The sequence below is a fragment of the Elaeis guineensis genome, chromosome 15 (genome assembly GCF_000442705.2).
Source record: "Elaeis guineensis isolate ETL-2024a chromosome 15, EG11, whole genome shotgun sequence".
NCBI lineage: Eukaryota > Viridiplantae > Streptophyta > Magnoliopsida > Arecales > Arecaceae > Elaeis > Elaeis guineensis.
Window position 1 is genome coordinate 62,618,967 of NC_026007.2, and position 27,174 is coordinate 62,646,140.

Below are 27,174 nucleotides of genomic sequence, written 5' to 3' on the forward strand. Positions count from 1 at the left end.
GCGAATGCGTATAAGAGAATTAACTAAACTTATATCTGAAAATAAAGCCGAGTAATAAATTATACCTTAACGTACTGAAGCCAGGGTCTCTCCCTGTATTTGAGTGGAAATAATATATAGATATACAAAATTATACGAACCAAAGGAATAGAATGAATCAATAGTGAAAATGCACGATGCTAATCAAATGGCTTCCTTACATTTGCTTGCCTTAAAAGTGTAGTTCTCTTCAATTGAGATGTGTCCATACCAGTAGCTAGAATGTTTCATGAACATAGGCATATCAGAAAAAATTGTTACTAGTTCATTGTATTATCAATATCCTAGGGTTGCTAATCCAACGGGCCTAGTTTGGGGACAATTTATGGATGTCAAATGCCTGATCCGGTGCACTTCATGATGGTTGAAGAACGAGTTGGAGCGGCTCAACATATTTCCTTTTTTTTTTTTTTAAGAGAAAAGTAGCTTAATAATTCAAATCAATTCTCATGCTATTAGTTTTAGACAGGTCTCCATGCAAGTGCCTATGATTCAAACCTCCTCCACCCACCATAATGCATGGCGTACACTTTGGTTTTCCCGTCGAATAAAGCCAAACAAAACAAACTAGAAGAAAAAGCTAACCTCTGGAAAGGGGAAGAATATCGTTTAATCAGCACGTAGCATCACTAGCTCGATGGCTAGGACTGGCTGGTTTCGCCCAATCCCTCGATCATATTTAATGAGCCAAAATGTAATGGATGTATGTATATGTAAGTTTGTTACATTAATTAGACCAAATTCCAACAAATGGATAATTGCACTGTGCCAATGACACGAGGGTAGTGTTAGCTGCCGAGTCACTAATGGGACGGACGCAAGTCCTCTCAACGATGCAGTGGTCCAGACTTCTTAAGGAGTCAAAGTTATAGTACTTTCTCTAGTGATGGTGCCATGGCTTATATAGAAGGTTGTGGTGAGCCATCTCTTTCTGCAGTGAATCGTAGGTACAAATTTGCTACCAAGCGCTTAAAGTCCTTTCTGCCATGGCGCCACCTTTGGATGAGAACTTTGACAACCACCTCACCGAAGTCAACGTGATCCCGTGAGATGGTTCAAAGCTTGGGATTTGAACTGGTTTTGGTGGAACGAGTTATTTAAATTAGGGATTGTAGAGGTTTTTGTTATTGCCACGAGACATGTTCAGCCTATTATTAAATTATCAGTTTGTTATGTTAAACATTGTTATTTGAGAAAGATTAATATTAAAGATCATAAGCCATACCCATGAATAGCATCATCAAAAGACTTGTATGCGAGTTGAGGCATGCAGCAAGCGGCTAAAAAGAAGTTTGAGTGACATAACATAATTATACCAAATATATTCATAAAAGTTAACCAATACTCTTTGTAGGCTGGCAGTTGTCAGAGTCAACTTCTTTGTGCAGAAAGTTAGGTTAATCAAGGTTGATATTATGATGTTGTCTTGCCAATTTCAGCGCAGCATTTGTATGATATGGCTTGGGTGCAATATATATGTACATATTTTGCAGTGCAAGCCGGTCGTCATTGCCATATGTAAGTTGATTCATAATGAGATGAACACATCACATTCAAGGGTCACACATGTTATGGTATCAACTGAGCATATCAAGTGGGCATCATGTTGTAAATTAAACAAGTTGCGCTTGCCTAGCCTCCTGTACGATGCCTATTGACTATATAGATATGGATGGCCACCATCAAGAGATCAAAGATGGCTATTGAAACAGTCCATGAGTATATGTTGTACCATATAAAATATGTATTGTTTGATAGTCGTCCATCTTTTAATGATAGTTATCCAAGGATGTGTGATCTTAGATACCAACTCTTTGGCAAGCTGCAGTTCAACGCCTATGGTACCAAGCCATTTATTTCGCACTCCCTTGCAAACCTATCCTCTGCTTTGCAATTACCACTCTAAGATAACCAACCAAACAAGTTCCGACAATGCAAAAGCTGCATATAGCTGGGCCACCTTCTTCGCATCTTTATAATAATACCTCGTGTCCTTCATAAGTGACAAAAGGAAAAGGTTTGTTTCCCAAACCACCACCTTCCGGCCCATACGAGACACCTATTCCAACTCTCTCTTAGTTCCTCCCAAACACAAAACTCCAATCAGCAGCGCATACACCTATTACCTTGCACATCCTGCCCGTATTATATGATTTCTAACATTATCTACTACTTAATTATTGGGATTTGGAGAACTAAAAGAATCAACTTAACATTAATCATTCAATCTAGGCACTAAATATAGCCCATAGATGGTCCTATACTTGTGTAATAGTTTTTTGTTTCGTGCCATGACATAGTAGGCCATGGCAGAGCTAACATCAAACCATAAAAGACTTCATCAAGAGATCAAAAAAGTGACCGAGAAACACGTTGATGATTCAAAAGAAGTTGCAGTATTTTAATATATTAGGCACCCAACCTAGCTAGCATGGGTTTGAGGAGTTCTAGACTCACTCATGACCACCATGATGTACTTTTACTCGTAGAAGAGACGCAAGGTATTTAATAAGAAACTAAACAAAGTTGTGGTAAAGACATTGTATTGAGTTTCATCACATGACAAAGAACAGCACTTCATTCAAACAGCACCAAGTTCACGTATATTTCAGATGCATCTAGATCCATGCCGTTGTGTAGCACTACATCAGAATGTGTTATTGAGCATCATACTATCTCCAGCTCAATAATAATGTAGACATGCACTACTGCTTCAGCTAGCAAACAATACACCAACTTAGAGATAGCTACTTATTTGGTATTGGCACCAATGGTGAAAGATCCAGTCTAGAGGCATTGAAACGTACAATATATATAAAGAAGCCAAAGATGTTTTCCGAACCACATCATCCGAGAGCTTTCACCATTGCACATCTACTTGTTATGGAGAGGATTCGAACCAGTTGGTACAGCCCTCTTCTCCTCCAAAGTAGTATTGATAGAAGAAGAGTAGGTGGGAGAAGGGGAAGAAGATACCGACCCGATCTCTTGAGCCAACATGACGGAGGTAGCAGCGACGGAGGCCAAGACCATGATAAAGATGATGACTCTGCCAACATTCTCCATCGGTGATGAGCCCCGAGAAGCCGATGAGAAATGAGAGCCTGTGGGGGGACTCACCTTTGGTGGTGATGAATTATAAGGGTGGAGAGGAGGAAGGGAGTACAAAGGAGAGGCTGAAAGGATGGTGAGCTGGGTTCTGCCATCTCTAAAGGAAGAGGGAAGAAGGAGAGGAGGAGTAAATGGCTGCCAGAAAGCTACCCAGAGGCCTTTGATCGCCCACCGGCTGCGTATTTAGTGCTGGTCTCTCAAGGGAACAAAAAGAGCCTTCTCTTTCTGCACCCTTGTTAGCCCCACCAGCTCTTCATTCTTTTCCCCTTTTTTGGGGTGTTGAAACATAGACACAAACACATACACGCAGAGAGAGACAGAGAGAGAAAGAGAGAGAGAGGAAATTTTTCCAAGGGCTTCCCAAAGGGTCAAAGGAGATCTCATCTCATCCTCTGTGGTATCTGTGTGCAGATGATTCCTTTCTACAACAATAAATAGGTGGAGGATTAGCTGCTTGGGAGGAGGTAACAAGTTGGTAGTACGGCCAAGCATCAATTAAGTGCAGTTGCCAAGGTTGCCGTGGAGGGAGTTGGGATGTTTTTTGGTTTGTTTAAACTAGCTGGCTGCTTTTTTTTCTTTTTTAAGAGGAGGCTCAATAGAACCAGTCAAATTTATTAAGAAAGTTCAGGGAAGATATGAAACAAGAGTTGCAAGAGAAGGATTACAACTTGTAAGCAGGGAAAAAAATCAAACAAAAAGATACAAAAAGAAGTGGCAAGCAACAATCTATAAGTCAAATAGAAACCATTCAATCAAATAGAACAACATCATATTGACGTTAGAGAATAACTAGCTAACTAGTTACTACAGTAGAAAGAAGAAAAAGGACCCCTCTGAGATCCCATCATGGAGACCTCCTGAATAGTGGAAAGTGGGGCCTTGGATGTAATCATCAGATCTCTGTTGTCTGCAAGTTTACTTGGTTCCTGTTGTCCAGTTCTAGTCCTCTCTCTCTCTCTCTTTTTACCAAGATGAGAAGCAACTAATTAACTAGTTCAACTAATGTTTGGGGGTAGAAGGATAGCTGAATGTTATTTATGTGGACGATCAAATCCGCTGCAGGACATGGCGTGAAACAACGAAGCCAAAACAGAGCGGATTTTTATCTAATCTTCGACTTAAAACGGTTGGATTCTGCTAAATGGAAAATAGTCGATCCGTGATTAGCAGCCTCCTTAATATACTGTTGACGATATACCGCTCTCAACCAGCTCTATGGTATGCCTGGAGCTGAAATTCTCCATCATGACTCAAGCCACCTTTCTTATCCTTATTTTGTATCAATTCATTACCTCAATGAATTGGGTTGGGAATTGGCAACCACTCTTCTCACAGATTTCTCTTGGCAGGGGAAGGAATCAAACCTTGGTGATGGTACATTACCTCCATATTGTGTTTAAAAAATCATTAATTGATGGTGATTTGATCAGCCGGACCCAACCTTTAATATCCAATCATATGTCCTAAGCGACCTGCAATGGGATTTGCAAAGTATGTTCACCTCATTTTAATTTTGGTTTCACTAATAGACCCATATCTGGCCAGGGGACAAAAATCCAAGCCCATTTTAGGGGCAACTCAAAATGGTTTAGCCCATAGACCATAGTGTGCCATGCCATATGATAGAGCTACTGTAAGGGGACTTGAACAGATTAAGGTCCAGCCCAATGGTAGTGCTAAGGCCGCCCAACGGACGTTGCCTTTAAATAAGGATATATTATGACCAGTCAGCAGATAACCTCAAAACTGATACAAAATTTTTCACACCATAAAACCATCAATAAAATTCAGAAATATTGCCTGATGATAAATAGATTTTTACACCAATAACTTCAATATATTTAACAGCGTACTAACATTCATAACCACTACAAACAGCATTACCACCTACATCACCGTCACCCAAATAAAGGCCATAAAAAGATGATGGGCATTCAAGAATCATGATTATTCCTTACCACCCACAAGCATTAGCATACACTTCCATTTCCCAAGCAAACCAGACTCCAGACAGTTCCAAGACCCGGCTCGGGTAAATACCGCGACCGGGTCATTGGCCCAGACGGTATAAGCCGTCACCCATGAAGTGCCCATCCATGTACAGAGCAGCGGCGTTCTGTGGATGATGGTAACCATCCATCACTACAAATTGCATGTCTTCTGATGGCTTCCAATGCCGCTTCCTTTGGTTTATGAACCAGTTGTTGATCTGTTTCTGATCAAGGCCCGTTGATTCAGCCAAGGCCACCTTCTCTGCCTCCTGCTTGTTCTTAAGCTATCAGTTTTACCATCAATGTGAGATATGATATATCATAAAAACAAGAAAAAATAAGATATCTTCTGTTAAGGCATACTTCCTATCTGATTATTGTACTGGTCCAAACATGATTAATATTTCCTCGTTTAGTCTTCGTTTACTTTCCTCTAGGCTATATATTGGCATGCATGTTAGTGTAACAGATACGATATATAGAGAGTAAATTTATCTTTATTGCACTTTCTCTCTTCTCTTATTTTTTCCTCTCCTTTATAAGACAAGGATCAACAAGATTTAAAGAGAAGATTGCTCAAGAAGGAAAATGATGGAATCTAGTTCTTCTTGTCAAGGAATGTTCATTACTAACACTACGGAGTGATGAACTTGGTTTGATTAGATGCAGTAAAAGAGAAGAAAGTGTAGCACCCACCGATGGATATGGCCACTTATAATGCAGCTCCCACCAACCAAGCAGCTTCTGCCGGGCTTCCTTCGGAAGCTTACCTTTCTTCTTCTTCTTGCATAGTTCTTGCCTGAGGCTGCTCAGGTATCCACTGTACTTCTTCAGAAGGTGGCGCTTTAGTTCTGCGTCTTCAGCACGGGGATCGATCTCAGGAAGCTCGGTTTCTTCTCCACTGCCTCCTTGGTCATCTTCAGAGGAACAAACTCCATGTTTATCATCTGGATGGTTTCAATGGAACAGAACCAACTTATGAGCAAACATTCACAAATCATCGGTTTGGGAGCTTCTCCAAAGAAAGAAGGGAGGCTAGAAAACAGCCAACCCAATTTTTATTAGAAAGAAAAATATGTCCAAATGATAAGAATCTCAGAAAGAAGTCATCAAAGGACAAATAAATACAGCTATTTAGTGCTACAGAAAGGAGTCAAAGCAAATTTAGAAACCAGAAGCAAGAAAGAAGATGTCAACTACAAACAAGTTGAACATCACAACAGAAAAGTTCTATAAAGAACCAAGAAACTTGAACATCACAACAGAAAAGTTTTATAAAAAACCAAGGACTCCAAGCACCAAAGATTGATCTATCCATTGAAGAGTTGTTGCACGGAAACGAGGACAAAACAGTGTCTTCACTTAGAGAGCTGCCCATCCACTCGAGCCAAAAGCATTAAACAAAGTTTTTGGTCCCCAACAAGTGATACATTTATTGAAAAGGAAATGAGTTTTACTAATAAAGACTCTTGGACAGCTCTAGCTATTGAACCGCATCCAAGGTACGGTCCACTTCAACAGCAAGAGCCATGATAAGAACGACCAAGTGCCATGTTAATATGCCAGGTGCATTGTCAATTGTCCGTGGATGAACCTTTATAACATCATAATTCTCAAATATCTACATAGATTCTGGTAAGTGAGAAATCAAATAAGGATTTAAATGAACTATGTTCAAACCAGATTTTCCTTACACATAGGTCTCTAAATTTTTTAACAAATTAGAGTGGCGCAGAAGATGCATGGTGCGCCCAAAACCCACAGGTCCGAACATGGAAACCTGGCTCTGATAAGTGTGGCTTCCGTCCCAACTCTTTACCCTTTTTTCCCTTTTTTTTTTTTTTTTCAGTACAAACAAAATTCAGGACATGCGCATATATCTAGATAAACCTATCTTTTTCCTTAAATTTTTCCCTCATTCTTTTTTTTTTTTTTTTTTGCAGTACAAATAAAATATGGGGCATGCACATACATGTCCTTCTATTTTTTTTTTTATTATTTTCTTTTTTTTTTTTGCCTTTCTCTTTTTGAGATACAGATAAAAACTCATAAACCCTTTTCTCCTTTACAAATAAAAATTTAGGGCATGCACATAAACGCAAATCGATAGTCTTTCTAGATATTGTCGTTGATGTATTTTAGTAGATCCGGGAGAAAAAATAGCAACATCAAGCACAATATTTCTCACTAAAAGACAATACATGACTAAGAAATTAAAATAAGAAGCAAAGTTCAATCAAGCAGGCAATTAACTACCCCAAAAAGGTTTATCAGTGTCCTCTCATTCATTGAACAGACTAGTATGCTTCAACTTGCATGAATCCTAGTCCAACAATCACAATTAAGGACATCTACAAATTGTAAGCATCGATCTAGAGGTCAATCATTGTCCAAATTCAGATTTTAAGAGACCTGGTCATTCATTGTCGATCTTTTCCATTCTCCCTATTTATTCCATGTGAGCACTAAAAACTCCACATGATCCTCAATACAAAAATAGTCTTTTAGTGGCCAAAAAAAAAAAAAACCATAAAAAGTCAAAAGAATTGCCAATAAATACTTGTAGGTATGCAAATGGTGCAAACCTAGGCTCATGATCCAAGCAAAATTTTGACATAGTTGGCACAAACAAGAGATGCAAATTGCTCGAGTCGACCCATGACCCCAGCAGGTCCCAACTGATCTATTTGAAGACCTGGGCATCGAGTCTGGTTCCAACATTGGATTCTATCTGTATTTGAAGTCTAGTCTGGTCCCGTATTCTTCAATCTGACTCGATCTAACCTATATACATCCAAGTCCGATGTGGATCAATAGAAAATGGGCCTGACCCAACCCAAACTTGATCACCCCAAAAACCTGAAGCATATAAACCCCACTCTCCTTCACTCTAAATATCTTTTCCATCTTAACAACTACATCTCCTCTTACTTATTTTCATTTAGTTATATTTATACACTTATATTTCATTGTTTGTTTTCATGGATAACACCCATTACAAGATCCTATTTAGTCCTTTGACTTGGGGAGACAAAGATAAGCAAAATTGTTCACTTGGTCATGCTTGCAACAAACTCCAAGGACTGTTGATATGGTCCATGTACACACATTATCATACCATATTTATGCCAAATGGTATATCTATTGCATTACAATTATATTTGCAATCAAGCATCACCTTTTCAGACACCAAAAACATCCAAGATTACACTTAAACAAGAAAAAAGGCCCAACAAACAACCCAACCATCCTCATAAAAACTTATTTTTCAAAGACATGGTGCATATGCTAAACCATGCAAGTTTGCACCTAGGCCCTCCCACATTTGGAGAGGGATTTCATGACACCTGGCTGAACTATGTTTGGTTGGTTATCCTCAAGAGCACTAATTTGTGTGCCACAACCCAATCAACCTTTGAGTTTTGATCACTATTTTCAAAATCCTTTCATGGCTTCAAAACTCCAGCCTTGGTTCCGCATCCACAAATTCTAAATTTTGTTGCACCAACTTTCAAGTATATATGAGGATACAACTCCATAAGACAACATCAATCATTGTGATATTAAATGGTGCACCATTCATCACTACAAAGTTCCAGAATCATAAGACTGTTTTCATCCACTACATAATTTGGGAACATGTAACATGTGTACTTCAGGCATAGAACCCATAAATGGAATAGTACCACAAAAGACCGTATTTTTCTCACCATGGACATCATAAAATCATATATTCTATCAAAAAGTTTCGCCATTTAGTGTTATTGTTTTGAATATAACTGTCACGCCCGGATCGGGCACGCGATGACCGCACATTCTCTAGTTGTCCTAAATAATATACAAGGCTTGTAAACACAATCTCAACATCCTATGAACATTATTGACCTCAATTTATAACAAGCATTCCATATTAATAAATATCATAGGTCGTACAAGTTAAAAAAACTCGATCATCCGATTTGTATTGATGATGCTCTATTTGATCAATCTTTTCAAAACATAATCTCAACCTTAATCTAGTACATATATCTTGTATCTCTGAAAGAAAAAAAAAAATTATGAGCTTTACAACCTAATAAGAATTCTCACACACTAATACCAATATAATAATAATTAATAAAAAACTAACAGTGATTGTTACTCATATAAATCATATGCCAAAAGATACCTCAATTCATAAAACATGCATAGTAAATATACGTCATTTTGCACCATAAATCAATCATATACCTATCTCAAACCAATATACATCAAATCCAATCATATTAAGATACTTGGCTCTAAACTACTATAATCACATTTTCAACCCATGGCAGGACATCAATATAGTGGCTAGTCCTATGGACTACTATAACCATGTCTTCAGTCCATGGCAAAGTACTAATAGCAGTTAGTCCAAAGAACCACAAGCATTCAACCCCAACTATCACAACTATACTTTTAGCCCGTAGTGAGGCACTAACAATGGTTAATTTGGGAGACCACCAATGCTCAACTCTGAACCACCATAACCACCACGTTTCTAACCCATGGTGGGGCACCAATACAGTGACTAGTCCCACAAACTACCACAATCATATTTTCAGTCTGTGACAGAACATCTACAACATGACTAGCCTAGAGCACGACAACCCTATATACCGTCACACAGCTCAATTACAAGCTTGTTAAATATTATAATTCAAAATTTTATTCTTTTACAAAATTTGATGCACATGATTACCAAAATTCATCCAAATTATATAATACATAATATCAAGTCATAAATATATCCTTAATAATTAAATATATAACATATCACTATCAAAAATATATGCATCGAAATTACTGATGCACCCAATAATTTTTATATAAATATATGATCAATATCCAAAAATTCTTATCTATATTGATGACAAACACTGGAACAGAATTTATCAATCCACGACTAGCATGTTCACTCAATGATATAATTCCAACACATCCTCAATCAACCATAAGCATAAAAAAAATTATCATGAAATTCTTATTTTAAAGCATTAATATCCGAACTACTTTTGATCCCACATATCTCGACCATATCTAATACATGACTAATTAATTAAAAAAATTAAAAATTTATCTTCATTTAGAGTTTGGGGCACCAATCCTCTTGTCCAACATCTTCTCATCAAATCAATCGCATCTTCGTACAAAAACTAATACTTATCATGAGACAAGATTGAAATGACGATGAGACTAGTTGGATAGCGGCATCTAGCGACCCTAATCAATCAAAATGGTGTAATCAAATTCTATAGATCACTAAACAGATGGCCCAATTAAGGTAAGGGCAACATATCAAGGATTGCTGACAGTGGGTCCACGTATATGATAGAAAACAAAGAAGGCAGTATGTGTAGATTTTAAAATTTTAAAAACATGCAGTGAAAAAAAAATCAGGTTAAATCCTTTAACCCCACATGCAAGATACCAGATCTAAACCTATCCAAACCCAAAAGAAAGCATATATAATTAATCTAAAATTTTAAAAAAATATGAGATCATATCTCATTACCTTTGCGCAGGTAGAAATTCACCGCTTCAGATGATCTCGGATTCGTAGAAGATGGAACCGCACACGTGTCCGACCTCAAAGGATATCTACCGAGATCAATCTCGAACTTTTCTTCTCATAAAAGATTCTTCTCAAGAAGAACCTTGACCTTGAAAACTCTGATCAACTATTTTATTCTTAACTGAGAGATCAACTCCTTGATCTGCAGCCTTTTTCTTCTCCTCGATCCTTGATCTCTAAGTCACCAGAACTCCTAGACGAGACGTGTGAAAGAGAGAACACCCAACCTTTGGGCATGGACAGGAAGAATATGAGAGAGCGGAGGCGTGGAGATTGAGAGAAAAAAGATTTTCTTGATGAAAAATCAATACTAAGAAATCCTAAAGACCTCCCTTTAAATAGACACAAGTTCTGACACATATTAGGAACCCTGTCATCTTAAAAGATAGATCCTCATCTCATAAGCATCTTCTACCTTTTAAATATGATTTATGCAAAATAAAATCAGATATAAAAAATAATTAATCAATCATTTTAAACATGTACAATAGCCATCCATGGAATACATGTCAGTTGGTTGGGATGCCAACTCTTGATGCCCCACAAAGGGATCTCCAACCATAAGAGATGGGGCATAGACCCCACCCTCTCTCCTTCACGCCATAACACATAAGAGGGAGTGGGCCCCTCTAGGATATGGCGCTCAATTTTTAAAAAAAAAATTACGCCATCCATTCTTCCATCTGTTCCATATGCATACTTAGAGATAATTAAGAGATATGAAAGAGATAATGTTAGGATAATTATGCCAACTAATTGACTTAATTAAATCCTCTTGGACTTATAACTAAGAGCTCAATTAAACCCAAATGAATTTAGATTAGGTTCAAGACTATGAATTTGATCAAATCAACATCTCGAAAAGAATTAAGTTTAACCATGTCCTAGCATGATTCTCACAAACCTAATAGAGTTTTAAATAAACCTTAACCCAATTGAAACTTCATAAGCCCCATTGGCAAATTCGAGATTAAATCCCTAAATGTGTGACCCCATATGTTCCATTCTATCTGGTAGTGAGATATATTATGATCTTTATCACAATATCATCGATACTCTTTTCGATAGATTAAAATATTTTCAATTCTACCCTTCGAGGGCCATCGATCATCAAGATGACGTCCGATGAGTCTCACAATCCACCAGTAACATCTAGCAGTATGTAGTGACAATCCAGTAGAATGAAAATACGAACCCCTAAGTACAGTTATCGTATGATTTAGTCCTATCGTGAGTTCCGATTTGACGGAGATCATGAAGAACTCGTCAAACCCCATCGTCAGTCTTATGTAAGATTGACTCGACACAAGTTTATTTGTGAATCCCATGAAAACTCTTTTTCAGTATTCATACTTGCTTTGGTCAAAAACTTTCTGAACTCAATCTCGCAAATCACATAGGACTTCTCCTTTTCTACCAAAATCGATAAAATTCATCTCAGTGCATCCTACTCCAAACAGCGAACCTGAACTTACTGAAGCCAACATATACAGCAAGGATCCAAATGGCTGGAGACCAAGAGAATGTACAGTCAAACTTAGTAGCCTCACTGCAAATAGCCAATATCATCGCAGATCAAAAGATCACTCATACCACTGCAGCATCGAGAAGACTACTGATGAGTGAGTAGACATCCATGTGGTTCTCGTGTTGGTCACGCTCAGTGCAAGTTCTCTAACAACCACCTACACCTTCACCCCAGTATCTCTATACTGCAGACCCAAGACTCATTTGCCCACAAGGAAGATGAACCATGCATCGATCTCAAATGAATTGATCACTGTCCTCCATGATGATCCCTTGATCGGGAGCATTTAGAAATTAATCACTAATTAATGTATGTCTCAAATTCTTAACTCTTTAAGAATATACAAAAATCATCTTTGTTAATTTCTAAGACAAATCATGGACAAGCATGATTGAAAAAAAAAATTCTTTATTTATAATAAAAATATTATAAATACAAATTTAGACCCTAAAAATACATAGTGTCGACCAACAATTGACTTGTTGGGCACAAATTCAATAAATTCTCACTTGAACTAAAGCCAATTGACCATGTACCTTAAACCCATCTTCTCAAGGTGAGCTTTCATTTTCTGTTGGCTGAGAGGCTTGGTTAGCGGATTCGCTATATTTAGCGCGGAGTCAACTCTCTGCATCTCGACAAACTTCTTCTCGAGGTATTCGCGTATGATGTGAAATCGTTGCTCCATGTGTTTGGACTTCTGATGAAACCTGAACTCCTTAGCAAGAGCTACGACGCCATTATTGTCACAGTGCAGTGCAATGGCATCTGATAGCATCACACCCAACTCTGCAACGAACTTCTTGAACCAAAAGACTTCCTTAGCAGCTTCAGAGACGGTGATGTACTCGACTTCCAGGATCCAATCTGCAATGATTGACTGTTTGGAACTCTTCCAGCTAACCGCACCACCATTACACAAGAAGATATACCTCGATGTAGACTTTCTATCATCGACATCAACCATAAAGTCTGCATCGGTGTATCCCTCAACTTTCAACCCGATCCTCCACCAAAGACCAACATTAAATCCCGAGTCTTTCTCAAGTACTCAAAGATGTTTTTAACAGCAATCTAGTGTTCATCTGGATTTGCCTGATATCTGCTCGTGACACTCAAAGCAAGTGCTATCTCAAGATGTGTACATAACATGACATACATGAGGCTCCCTATTGCCGAAGCATAAGAAATCTTGCTCATGCACTGGATCTCCTCAGATGCGTCTGGACACATCTTCTTGGAGAGATGAATGCCATGTCTAAGAGGCAAAAGATCTCCTCTTGGAGTTTTCCGTGCTGAATCTCTCCAGCACCTCCTCTATGTACATATGCTGTGAGTCCTATCATTCTCTTAGATCTATCTCTACAGACTTTTATACCAAAAATATAGAAAGCTTCTCCTAGATCTTTCATGATGAACTCTTTCGACAACCTTACTTTGACCGATGTCAGCATGGAAATATCATTCCCAATCATGAGGATGTCATCCACGTACAATACGAAAAATATGAGTGCTCTCATTGATCTTTTTATACACACATGGCTACTCATTTTTTTATGAAATCAAATATTTTGATCATATCATTGAAACGGATGTTCTAACTCTGAGTGCTTGCTTGAGTCCATATATGGATCTTTGCAGTTTGCAGACCTTGTGATCACTATCACTGGACACGAAACCCAGAGACTGCTCCATATAGATATCTTCCTCAAGATATCTATTTAGGAAAGCAGTTTTGACATTCATCTGCCAAATTTCATCATTATGAAATGCTGCTATAACAAGCAGAGTATAGATGAATTTCAGCATGACTACGAGAGAAAATTTCATGATAGTCGATGCCTTCGCGTTGACTATAATCTTTCGCATACCTTTGCGTTGACTATAACCTTTCACAACTAACCTTGCCTTACAAGTCTCTACCTTACCATCCGACCCAATCTTCTTTTTGTAAATCCATTTACACCAAATAGGTACAATACCTTCAGGTGAATCTACTAAAGACCAAACCTGATTAGAATGCATAGAGTCAATTTCTGACTTCATTGCTTCCATCCATTTCTCAGAGTCTACATCTAATATTGCCTCATCGTAGGTTTTAAGATCATTCCTAATGTCCCCATCTCCCACAAGCATTGCTTTTTCTAAATTCTCTATAAGAATACCTAAGTATCTTTCAGTAGGACGGGAGACCCTACTTGATCAACGAGGTCGAAGTATCACATCTACTGGCTCGTTACTAGGTTCAGATTCTCGAACTCGATACTCTTCAGAGACTTTCTCTTCGAACTCAATCTTCCTTCCACTGCCTCCATCTTGGATAAACTCTTTTTCCAAAAATATGACATAACGGCTCACAATCACATTGTGATCCTCAGGAATATAGTAGTATCCCATGATTTTCTTAGGATACCCTATAAAACGAATCCTAAAGGACCTAGCCTCTAATTTGCCCGCCTGCTGTCTCTTGACATGAGCCGGACATCCTCAAATCTTAAGATACCCAAGAGTTGATTTCTTACCATGCCATAACTCATCTAATGTAGTAGGAATGGATTTAGAGAGAATCCGATTCAAGAGATGAATCGCAGACAGCAAAGCATGTCCCCAAAGAAAGTCAAGAAGATCTGTGAAGCTCATCATGGAACGAATCATATCCAATAAAATTCGATTCCTCCTTTCAGATATCCCATTGAGTTGAGATGTCCCTGAAAGTGTTTATCGTGAGACTGCCATTTTTTTTGAGATAGGCCCGAAATTATCCACTAAGGTATTCTCCTCGATCTGATCAAAGAAACTTTATGAATTTTTCGATCTATTTTTCTTCATGTCTGAATTCTATGAACTTTTCAAAGACTTCAAACTTTCGATGCATCAGATACACAAAACCATACCATGAATAATCATCGGTAAAGGTTATAAAATAGATATAACCACCCCTGACTTCTACATCAAATAGACCACACACGTCAGTATGTACCAGGGCTAATATCTCAGCGGCCCTTTCCCTTTGTCCCACAAAAGACAGCTCGGCCATTTTTTCTTGAAGACATGATTCATAGAATGGATAAAATTCGAAAGTCAATGGTCCAAAAAGACCATCTTTCTCTAGTTTGTTGAGTCTATCCTCTCCAATATGACCTAGCCTAAGGTACCACAGATATTTTTGGCTGATCCTATCACTAGATCTCTTAGACCCTATGGCATTCACAATTTGCTCGTTAATGTTTACACTTGCATCGATATACAAATGGTATAGACCGTCAATCAAGAAAGCACGTGCCACAAGTTTATTTCCAAAATAAATAGAACACGTCTTTATTAAAATGAAAATTGTAATTATCTTATACCAGCACAGAGATAAAAATCAAATTTCTATTGACTACAGGTACAAAGTAACAGTCTTTCAAAAACAAACTAAATCCTAATGATAGTCGCAGAGGGTAGGTTCCAACAGCCACAACAGCAACCCTTGCTCCATTGCTGACTCGCAGAGTGATCTCGCCCTCCCTCAGCCCCCTAACTTCGTCAAGATCCTGCATTGAAGTGCACAAATGAGCACTTGAACCAGATTCAAGAACCCAATCAAAAGAAGAGAAAACCGTTAGATTAGTTTCTATAACAAAAGTGCACAAATGAGCACTTGAACTAGAATCAAGAACCCAATTAAAAGAAGAAAAAACTATTAGATTAGTTTCTATAACAAGCAACTCAGACGTATCTTCAGAAGATCCATCCTTCTTCCTGTTCTTGACAGTTGCCAGATAGACCGTACAGCTCCTTCTCCAGTGACCTTCGACATTGCAATGGAAACATTTTTTTTTATCGTCGGCCTTCTTCGAATCCTGTTTCTTGAGCTTGGACCTCGTTTTTTTGCTTCTTTGCGGACTTTTTCTTCTTGAAAGAAGACTTCCTTTTGGAGGAAGCCTGCTCCACAACCAGAACTGTACCCTCTGCAGTCACCAGCATATTCAATAACTCTGATAAAAAAAATATCAATCTTATTCATATGGTAGTTCATAATGAACTGTCCATATGAGTGAAAAAGAGACTGGAGGATCAGATCCACCTGCAGTTCCTTGTCCATGTTCATATCGAGCTGCTGAAGCTCCTCTATGTCCTTGATCATTGTCAAATAATGATCACTGACGGTCTGCCCATCACGCATCTTTGCTTTGAAAAATCTTCGAAAGACTTCAAAACGAGCTGTGCGACTCTGTTCACCATACAACTCTTGCAGGTGAACTAGTATTTCTTTGGCAGTCCTCATGTCTTCGTGTTGTTGCTGAAGATCATTGGACATTGACGCTAAGATGTAGCACTTTGCTTTGTTATCTTCATCCATCCACTTCTCAAGCGTAGCTCGTTGATCAGCGGATGGACGAGCAAATAACTCAGACGCTTTCTGATCGAGGACATGGGTGAGCTTTTCGAAATTGAGAACGATTCTCAAATTCTGAAGCAAATCTTTGTAATTGATACCGATCAACCTATTTGTATCGAGGATTCAGACTAGAGAGTTTGAACTCGACATGGTTATCTGCAGAGAGAACAGTTTCTAATTAAAATTTGTACTTATAATATTGTTTGTTTGAGACTTTAAAAACAAACAAAAAACTCCCACTATTTTCTCGAATCTCCGACACTCCTCAGGTGGAAAAACAAAAATCCATACGCGATCGATATCAAGTGGATACTACAGTCTCATTAATCTATACACACCTCACTTAACAATTAATGGTGAGTACAGACCGATGAGTGGACAACACTTTATCCATTGCTTCACTAAGCAAGATGCAGCGAGCTAGATCTCTAAATCCTGTAGCCTTACCTAATAGTTATTGACACATTCCTTAGTTAAGTCAAAACCCATCGTTCACCAACGGGTGCAAAGTCGTCATTGAGACCCTCACCTAACAGTTATTGGGCCCAATCCCATCTCTACCCTAAGACATCACATGTCAATAGAGTGATTGTACCTTTCCAATGCAACCGAACCACTATAACCAACCGAGAACGATCAACGCCACGAAGGCACTGTTGGAAAAGATGCAGAATTTCATGCATGAATTTCAAAATAATTTTGAAATATAACGCAGCAGAATATGTAAATTAAATAATTTAATCTATAAATGCATGTAATCAAATTACTAAATCCTACAATTAAGACCTAAAACATGTCATATTGCATTTATAAATTAAAAAATAAAAATTTTAATATTGATCAAATCAATATCCTAGATCTGAAACAGTTTCAGATCTAAAACCTAGATCAAATCTAGATAAGAAAAGAGATCAGATCTCTTACCTTCATGCGGATCGAGAACTCCACGGTTGATTTTCTTTGTTGCCTTTGGAGCCGCACAAGCGTCCAACCTCCACAGGTGATTTACACGAGGCTGCAACAAAATCAAAGGTTCGTCGAACGAAGATCCGCTCGAAGTGCTAGCTTCTTGCAAATCCCTCTGGATGGTTAATCTAAAAAATATTCTTCGGATCTCTTGGACATTCCAAGAGATGAAGAATATGAGGAATAAGAAAAAAGTCAAACCTTTTGATCTCCTTAAAATCAGAAATAATAATATAAAAGAAAAAATCCTAAGAGAAGACAGTTCTTCTCTTTCATTACATCAACGATTGATGTCCTGAGAACATCTCTATGCTAGGACATGGAGAGACCTTCTTTAGATATTTTCCAAACTTTCAGATCTCATGATATCTGATTTTTCTCATAGAAAAATCTCATGATTTATGGAGAAGGGTTCTAAAAGAAACCTTAAAAAAATACCTTCTTTTCTTCTTCTTCTCTCATCAGAACATGATCAGATTATGTCCAAAATTAGATCACCATGCTCCAACTCATTGGAGCATGAATCCACCATGCCATCCCTCGAGAAAAATCTCATGATTTATGGAGAGAAGAGTTCTAAAAAAAACCTTAAGAAAATGCCTTCTTTTCTTCTTCTCTCATCAAAACATGATCAGATCATGTCTAAAATTAGATCACCATGCTCCAACTCATTGGAGCATGAATCCACCATGCCATCCCTCTCTCTCAGATTTTTATCATATAAAAATACGAAATAAAGAGAAAATAAACTAAAAATAATAATAATAAGAAAAAAAATATCTTCTCTCTTATCCTTTGTTTCTACAAGACATCAACTTTTAATCTCTTGATAAAAGACTCTTCTCCAAAAAAATTTGATGCCTCAAACCACCCATTCCATCCTCTCTCTCAAATTTTATCACATAAAAAACACAAAAATAAAGAGAAAATAATATGAAAAAAAAACAATGAGAGAAGACAATCTTTTCCCTTACCTTTTTCTCTACAAGATATCAACCTTTGATCTCTTGATTGAAGACTCTCCTCTAAGAATTTTGGTGCCTCAAACCACCCATGCCTTTCTTTTTCTCCTCTGCTATTTTTTGTCTAAAAGCCACCATTTTTTGGCTCCTTTTTGATAGCATATAGAGCGGCAACTTTTTATATGGTAGACTAGGTCATAAAACCTAGTCTAACAAGGAGTCCATAGGGCGTCCAACTCCTGGACGCCCCCTCCCTCATAAATTTCGTGGAGAGCATGAAATAACTCACAAAAGGGGCTACAAAAAGAAGGGATAAGCTTGGAGAAAGTTGGCGCAAGAGAGGAGAGAAGAGTCCTTGTGAAGAGGGACTCTTTCAAATAATGGAGATAAACCTAAACCACTTTCCATAATTAGCCAAATCACTTTACATATTGAATCAAATCAAATCTGATTCAAACCTTTGGAGCAAGTGGTGTGAGAAAACATTCCTTGGACGTGGATATCATAGAAAAATATCTAAAAATTAATTAGTGGGCATGGGCTTGAGATTTCTTAGGTGGCGCAAGAGATGATATGGAATCCTAGTCTAACTAGGATTCTTATGTAAATTAGGTCAAACACTTTGAACCCAATCCAAATTAATTGTAACCTAATTAATGGTGATCCTACTCCAACTAGGAGTCCAATTAAATTAGATTAAATCATATTTAATTCTGATTTAAATCCTAACTTAATTAAGAATTAGGTGCATACAAGTCCTAGTCGAAAAGGGACTTGTTCTCCCTTGCAATTAGTTTATCCAATAAATCAATTAGACTTAATCCAATTAGATCCAAACTAATTCTAATTGAATCAAATTCAATTAGACTTGATCTCAACCCAATTGCTCAATCAGATTGCGCCAATTAGCAATCCAATTGCTAATCGATCCTCCTGCAACACTTGCATTAGATCAAACATTAATCACATTGATCATTTAACCTTAGAACGATTCTCAATCGTCGATTAACCATCTGATTAGGTTACAACCTCTTATGTGTGTGATCCTATAGGTTCGAACCTAAACCGATAACACAGGAACCAATTCCTATACCAGTCGAAATAACCATCTAGCAATGATTCCCGACGTCCAGATAGGTCGAATATATGCAAAGCAACATTCTAAGAACCCCGACCCATGGTTACCGTATAATTCATCCTTTTGACCAATAATGCTCAAGACGATTTCGAGTATGCTGTCAATACTCATATAAGTCATCTCTATTGTGTCTCAAAATTTTACAAATCCCGTGACTCACGAGGATTATCCAGACCTAGATTTTGCTAAATTGAAATACAGCAAGACATTCTCTTCCTGAAGTTAATCAGGAGTGGTCAATCCTATCTTGATTCACACCGACTTCACAAGTACTTGACTGTACCCAGAAATCTTTCGAACCTATATTAAAAATATAGACTGTCCGGCACCAAAGCACAGTGAGTTGCTTGCAAGTCACCGTGATCTCAGGTCGGAGGAACACTCATAGCCATTGGCCTTAGCTAACTACTCTTGACAGTAGAGTGTTACATTGATCACGTTCAATGCAGATGTATTCCTACATCTCACCTGGATGCCATACCAGTATCTCCACACCATTTGATTACGAGGACAACCAATGCATATGGCATACAGCGATCTACACTTGATAAGTTATCGTCCTTATTAATAACTTATCATTTGATCGTGAACAATTTAAGAACCATCCGATAAATCCTCCTTTATCGATTGATTGTGGTTCTAAAGACTTCATCATAATTTAGAAGTTCATTTAAGGAAGATAGAACTTTAATGATGAACCTGCCAAATAACTATTGTTATTAGATAATTTCTATACTAATTCCAATCATCTACCACTTAGATGATTGGCTTTAGGACACATTTTCCAACAAGCACCAGCATCTCTACAACGATGGAAAACCTTTAGACTTAATATTTAATGAGAAGATTTGGGTTCAAATCTCTTCTAAATCAGCAGATTTGACATCCGACTGATTAAATTAGATTACCACATCAATATATCTAACCAGCCTGACTGGCATGAGTGAACTCGAGTCAACAAGTAACCTAATATGAAACTAAATCTTCCAATATGGCCAGGTAAGTTAAAATGCGTGAAGTTCCCCCTGTTACTTTCTTTAGACACCAATCAAAATTGGTCAAGTCAAACAACAGAACCAATTAAATAACCACCATCTAAATACTTGCCTGAGACACCAAATTGGTCAATTAAAATCGATTAGATTAACCTATTAAAACAGGCTCGAGCCATTGAGCCAAATTTTAGTCTTGAGTCAATCAACTCACATCAAAATGTGCATCGATGCGACCAACTACAACTAAAGTCGATTTTGAACCCCTTTGATCTAAATCCCAATGATCTAATCCCAATCATCCGTCGATTAGATTCAATCAACTGCTCAAAATCGAAAAATAGGTTTTAACCTGATCTAATCAATTAGATCCTAATTGTAGTTTGATCATTTAGACCTAATTTGTTCAACCCATACCCACATGCAACAACTTAATTTTAGATCTAAAAATAATTTTAAATTATATTTCATTGCATGCTATTAATGATTTATAATCTTGAAACTGTTTCAGATCAGATCTAAACCTAGTTTCATATATCGAATATATGTAGTTTCAGATCTCAAATACATTAATTTCAAATCTAAAACTAAATTTACACACATCAAATATGTATAAAATCAGATCTAAAATAATGATTAAATTATTTTGAAAGTACCTTTACAAAAATTGATTCACATAAAAAATAGAACAACTTTTACAATATAGTGAATAAACCCTATATCAAGACAACTTTATACCAGTTTGATGTAAACTTTTAATCATTCTAATTTCAGAACTAAATCAAAAATAAACATATCATATATGTTAATTTTTAAATCTAAAAAATTTGATTTAATTATTTCGAAAATAATTTTCAAAACTAATCAATCTCATGCTAGGACAACCTTTACAGTATAGGAGGTAAACCCTATACCAGGATAACCTTATATCAGCACAAAATTAATTTTAAATCATTAAAACTTTTAGATCTAACCAAAAAATCAGATCGTGTTTTCAAAAAATTTGACTCTGATACCACTGTTAAAAAACAGAATAGACAACATGTGTAGATTTTAAAATTTTGAAAACATGCAGCAAAAAATAAATCAGATTAAACCCTTTAACCCCTCATGCAAGATACCAGATCTAAACCTACCCAAGTCCAGAAGAAAGCACATATAATAAATCTGAAATTTAAGAAAAATATGAGATCATATCTCATTACCTTTGCGCGAGTAGAAATTCACCGCTTTAGATGATCTCAGATTCGTAGAAGATGGGGCCGCACGCGTGTTCGGCCTCTACGGATATCCACCGAGATCAATCTCGAACTTTTCTTATCGTACAAAATTCTTCTCAAGAACCTTAGTCTTGAGGACTCTAATCAACTATTTTGATCTTAACTGAGAGATCAACTCTTTGATCTGCAGCCTTCTTCTTCTTCTCCTCCTCGATCTTTGATCTCTACTTCACCAGAACTCTTTCTAGACGTGTGGAAGAGAGAACACCTAACCTTTGGGCATGGAAAAGAAGAATATGAGAGAGCGAAGGCGTGGAGATTGAGAGAGAAGATTTTCTTGATGAAAAATCAATACTAAGAAACCCTAAAAATCTCCCTTTAAATAGACATAAGCCCTGACACATATTAAGAACCCCGTCATCTTAAAAGATAGATCCTTATCTCATAAAAATCCTCTACCTTTAAATATGATTTATGCCAAATAAAATTAGATATAAAAGATAATTAATCAGTCCTTTTAAGCATGTACAATAGCCATCCATGAAATACATGTCAGATAGTTGGGACGCCAACTCTTGGTGCCCCACAAAAGGATCTCCAACCATAAGAGTGTTGGGAAATGTGTCTTAAAACCTATCATCTAAGTGGTAGATGATTGAAATTAATATATGAATTATCTAATAATAATAGTTATTTGACAGATTCATCATAAAAGTTCTATCTTCCTTAAATTAACTCCTAAATTATGATGAAGTCCTTAGAACCACAATCAATCGATAAAAAAAGATTTATCGGATGATTCTTAAATTATTCACGACCAAATGATAAGTTATTAACAAGGACGATAATTTATCAAGTGTAGATCGCTGTATGCCATATGCGTTGGTTGTCCTCGTAATCAAGTGATGTAGAGATACTGGTATGGCATCCAGATGAGATGTAGGAGTACATCTGCATTAAACGTGACCAATGTAACACTCTACTATCAAAAGCAGTTAACTAAGACCAATGGATATAAGTATCCCTCCGACCTAAGATCACCACGGTGATTTGCAAGCAACTCACTGTGCTTTGGTGCCGGACTGCCTGTATTTTTAATATAGGTTCGAAAAATTTCTAGGTACAGTCAAGTACTTGTGAAGTCGGTGTGTGAGTCAAGATGAGATTGACCACTCCTGATTAACTTCAAAAAGAGAATGTTTCGCTGTGTTTCAATTTAGCAAAACCTAGGCCTGGATAATCCTCGTGAGGAGTCGCGAGATTTACAAAATTTGAAAACACAATAGAGATGACTTATATGAGTGATTGACAGCATACTCAAATTCGTCTTGAACATTATTGATCAAAAGGATGAATTATACGATAACCATGAGTCAGGATTCTTAGAATGTTGCTTTGCATATATTTGACCTATCTAGACATCGAAAACCATTGCTAGATGGTTACTTTGACTGGTACAGAAATTGATTTCTGTGCTACCAGCTTAGGTTCGAACCTATAGGATCACACACATAAAAGGTTGTAACCTAATCAGATGGTTAATCGAAGATTGAGAATCGTTCTAAGATTAAACAATCAATGTGATTGATGTTTGACTTAATGCAAGTGTTGCAGGAGGATCATTAGCAATTGGATTGCTAATTGGCTCAACCTGATTGAGCAATTGGGCTGAGATTAAGTCTAATTAAATATGATTCAATTAGAATTTATTTGAATTTAATTGGATTAAGTCTAATTGATTTATTAGATAAACCAGTTGCAAAGAAGAACAAATCCCTATTTGACTAGAACTTGTATGCACCTAATTCCTAATTAAGTTAAGATTTAAATCAAATATGATTTAATCTGATTTAATTGGACTCTTAGTTGGACTAGGATCACCATTAATTAGATTGCAATTAATTTAAATTGGGTTCAAAGTATTTGACCTAATCTAAATAAGAATCCTAGTTAGACTAGAATTGCATCTTCTCTTGCGCCACCTAAGAAAATCAAAGCCCACGCCCACTAATTAATTCCAGATAATTTTTCTATGATTTCCACATCTAAGGGAAGTAATCTCACACCACTTATTTTAGAGATTTGAATCAGATTTGATCTGGTTCAATATAAAAATTAATTTGATTCATTATGAAAAATGATTTAGCCTATTTCTCTTTTTAAAAGAGTCCCTCTTCACAAGGACTCTTCCCTCCCTCTCTTGCGCCAACTTCCTCCATGTTTATCCTCCTTTTTGTTGCCCTTTTTGTGGTTATTTTCACGCTATCCACGAAATAAATGAGATAGGGGGCATCCAAGAGTTGGACGCCCCAAGCACTCCTTGTTAAACTAGGTCTTATAACCTAGTCTGCCATATAAAAGGAGGCCGCCCCATATGCCATGATATAGGAGTCAAAAAATTCATGAAAAATTGAGAGAATTACCAGAGGAGAACGAGGAAGACCTGGGATGTTTGAGGCACCAAAATCCATAGAGGAGAGTCCTCTAACAAGAGATCAAAAGTTGATGCCTTGTAGAGAAGAAAAGTAAGAGAGAAGATTGTCTTCTCTTATTGATTTTCTTTCATATTTTTTTTCTTTCTTTATTTTTGTATTTTTATGTGATAAAAATATAAGAGAGAAAGAAGGATTACATGGGTAATTTGAGGTGCCAAAATCCTTGAAGGAAATTCTTCAATCAAGAGATCAAAAGGTTGATGTCTTACAAAGAGAAAAGTAAGAGAGAAGATTGTCTTCTCTTATTGTTTTTTCTTTCATATTAATATCTCTTTGTTTTATGTTTTTTTTTTATGATAAAAAATCTGAAAGAGAAAGAGGGATGGTGTGGTGAATTCATGCTCCAAAGAGTTGGAGCATGGTGATCTTATTTTGGACATGATATGATCCTGTTCTGATGGAAGAAGAAGAAGAAAAGATCTTTTCTTAAGATTTCTTTTAGAATCTTTCTTCTCTATAAATCATGAGATTTTTCTATAAGAAAAATCAGATATCATAAGATCTAGAAACTAAAAAAATATCAAGAGAAGAAGATCTTCTCATGTCCTAGCATAGAGATGTTTTCAGAATATCAATTGTTGATGTACTGAAGGAGAAGATCTGTCTTCTCTTAGAATCCTTTTCTATTAAATACTAATTTTGATTTTAGGAAGGTCAAAAAGTTTGACTTCTTCCTTATTCCTCCTCATATTCTTCATCTCTTGGAATGTCCAAGAGATCCGAAGAATATTTTTTAGATTAACCATCCGGATGGATCTGCAAGAAGCTAGCACTTCGAACGGATCTTCGTTCGACGAACCTTCGATTTTATTGCAACCTCGTGTGGATCACCTGTAGAGGCCGGACGCGTGTGCGGCTCCAAAGACAGCAAAGAAAATCAACCGTGGAGTTCTTGATCCGCATGAAAGTAAGAGATCTGATCTCTTCTTTTATCTAGATATGATCTAGATTTTAGATTTAAAAATGTTTTAGCTCTAGAATATTAATTTGATCAATACCAAATCTTTTATTTTTTGATTTATAAATGCAACATGACATGTTATAGATCCTCATTGTAAGGTTTAGTAATTTGATTACATGTATTTATAGATTAAATTGTTTAATTTACATGTTTCGCTGCGTTATATTTCAAAAAAATTTTGAAATTCATACATGAAATCCTGCACCTTTTCCAACAGTGATATCAGAGCCAGGTTCTTTTATAACATGTTCATAATTATATTAAAATAAATCTAAAAAATAAAATAATGATCGCACGGACTGTAGGTTGTCCTGCTGTAAGGTTTATCCCTTACAGTGCAAAGATTGTCCTGATACGTTGCAATCTAGAAAATTTAAAAGAGTTTAAATAAATCTTGTCATGAATGTTTTAGATTAAGCCTATTTCATTTCTTGAATTTTTATGTAATGTACATAGATTAAAATCATCAGCCTAGAACAGAATCTTGCGAAGGTTCTATTTGCTGATCGGACCGGCTCGACCAGCAAGCCAGCTCGACCAGCATGCCAGCTCGACTGAAAAGTTGATTAAATTATATTTATGACTGATTTTAATTGTTAGTATTTGTTAGTGAAATAAGCCGACCCATTTTTGAGATGAGTCGATCTATTTAGTGAAACAACACTAGATTGTATTAAACCTTTCAAAAGTTGAAAATATTTTTCAAAATGCCGAACCCAAATCCTTAGCCATGAACTTAATTAAAAAAATTAAGTGATTGTTTAGGATCTATGTTTGTGATTTAAAAATCCTAAGACAATTTCATAAAACATGGGTTAAAGGGTAATGGGTTAGCTTTGATCAGATCATTAACTGGGTTAGACCTAGGATTAGATTAAATATGGACTAAGTTAAGAAATTGATCAAACCTAATTAAAAGTTAATTAGGATTAGATCATTTCTATAGATCACTTCAATAGTTGTAGTTGATGAAAGTCCATATATCTAACAAATGGACACTGATTGTGGCTCAGCAGCTGAGCCCGAATCTTTAGGCAGACCAAATCAAAATTGATAAACCAGTTGGTGTCTAAGGTAAACTTGACCGGTGGTTTTTAATTGGAAGCATGCTTACCTGACCATTTCTTATAGTGTCTATGGCAAGCATTGGCAGACCCTCCGATCGATCATACTTACCTGGCCAATGTGGTTAATCAGGTCTTGATTAGGTTGCTCATTGATTCGTGCTAACCCATGTCACATAAAAAATTAGAGAGTCTGATTTCATTCAGTGAGACTGATCTAAGTGCCCATGGACCAAATTTGATCCTAATCCTTGTTAATGACTTGAGAAGTCAGTGAGAGGACTTGACTTGATGAAGTCAGTGGGAGCGAATTGGTCCATGTCTTTTCTATCCTTAAATCACTGATAATTTTAAATCCTCTAAAATTATTAAGCCCTTAAAATGACAAAGTTATGGAGATAACTGAGTCATAGCCTCCGATTAAGGTGTTTGATAATGAGTCCATGAACTCAATAATCATTGCAGACCCAAAGGCCTGATGCTTGTTGAATAATGAAATTATCACTCATCATATGACAACTTGGATGTCTCTCTAATGGTGGTTAGGTTAGCCAACCAAAATTGGACTTAATCATTTGTTGATTAGATGCACCAAATATGGTCATGTTAATGGTTGGACCTAATCGGATCCTTACAGTGGAGGCCAAAGCCTACTGATTAGGTTTCTGGGGCAAAATTAAATTATTAGAAGTTGTTTGGAGAAACAATTGGTGAATGAACCTACCTG

General features: G+C 36.8%; 1 protein-coding gene across 1 annotated transcript in view; it reads right to left on the reverse strand.

Annotated features, from left to right (window-relative positions):
- Nucleotides 1-4,898: 4,898 nt before the first annotated feature.
- LOC105058182 (homeotic protein knotted-1) overlaps nucleotides 4,899-27,174 on the reverse strand; it is a 39,107-nt gene continuing 16,831 nt past the window's right edge. The window contains exons 4-5 of the mRNA XM_010941025.4: nucleotides 5,838-6,088; nucleotides 4,899-5,410 (exon numbers count right to left, since the gene is read on the reverse strand). Coding sequence (XP_010939327.1) covers nucleotides 5,201-5,410; nucleotides 5,838-6,088 — 461 coding nt within the window. The 3' untranslated portion in view covers nucleotides 4,899-5,200. The remainder of the gene's footprint in view (nucleotides 5,411-5,837; nucleotides 6,089-27,174) is intronic.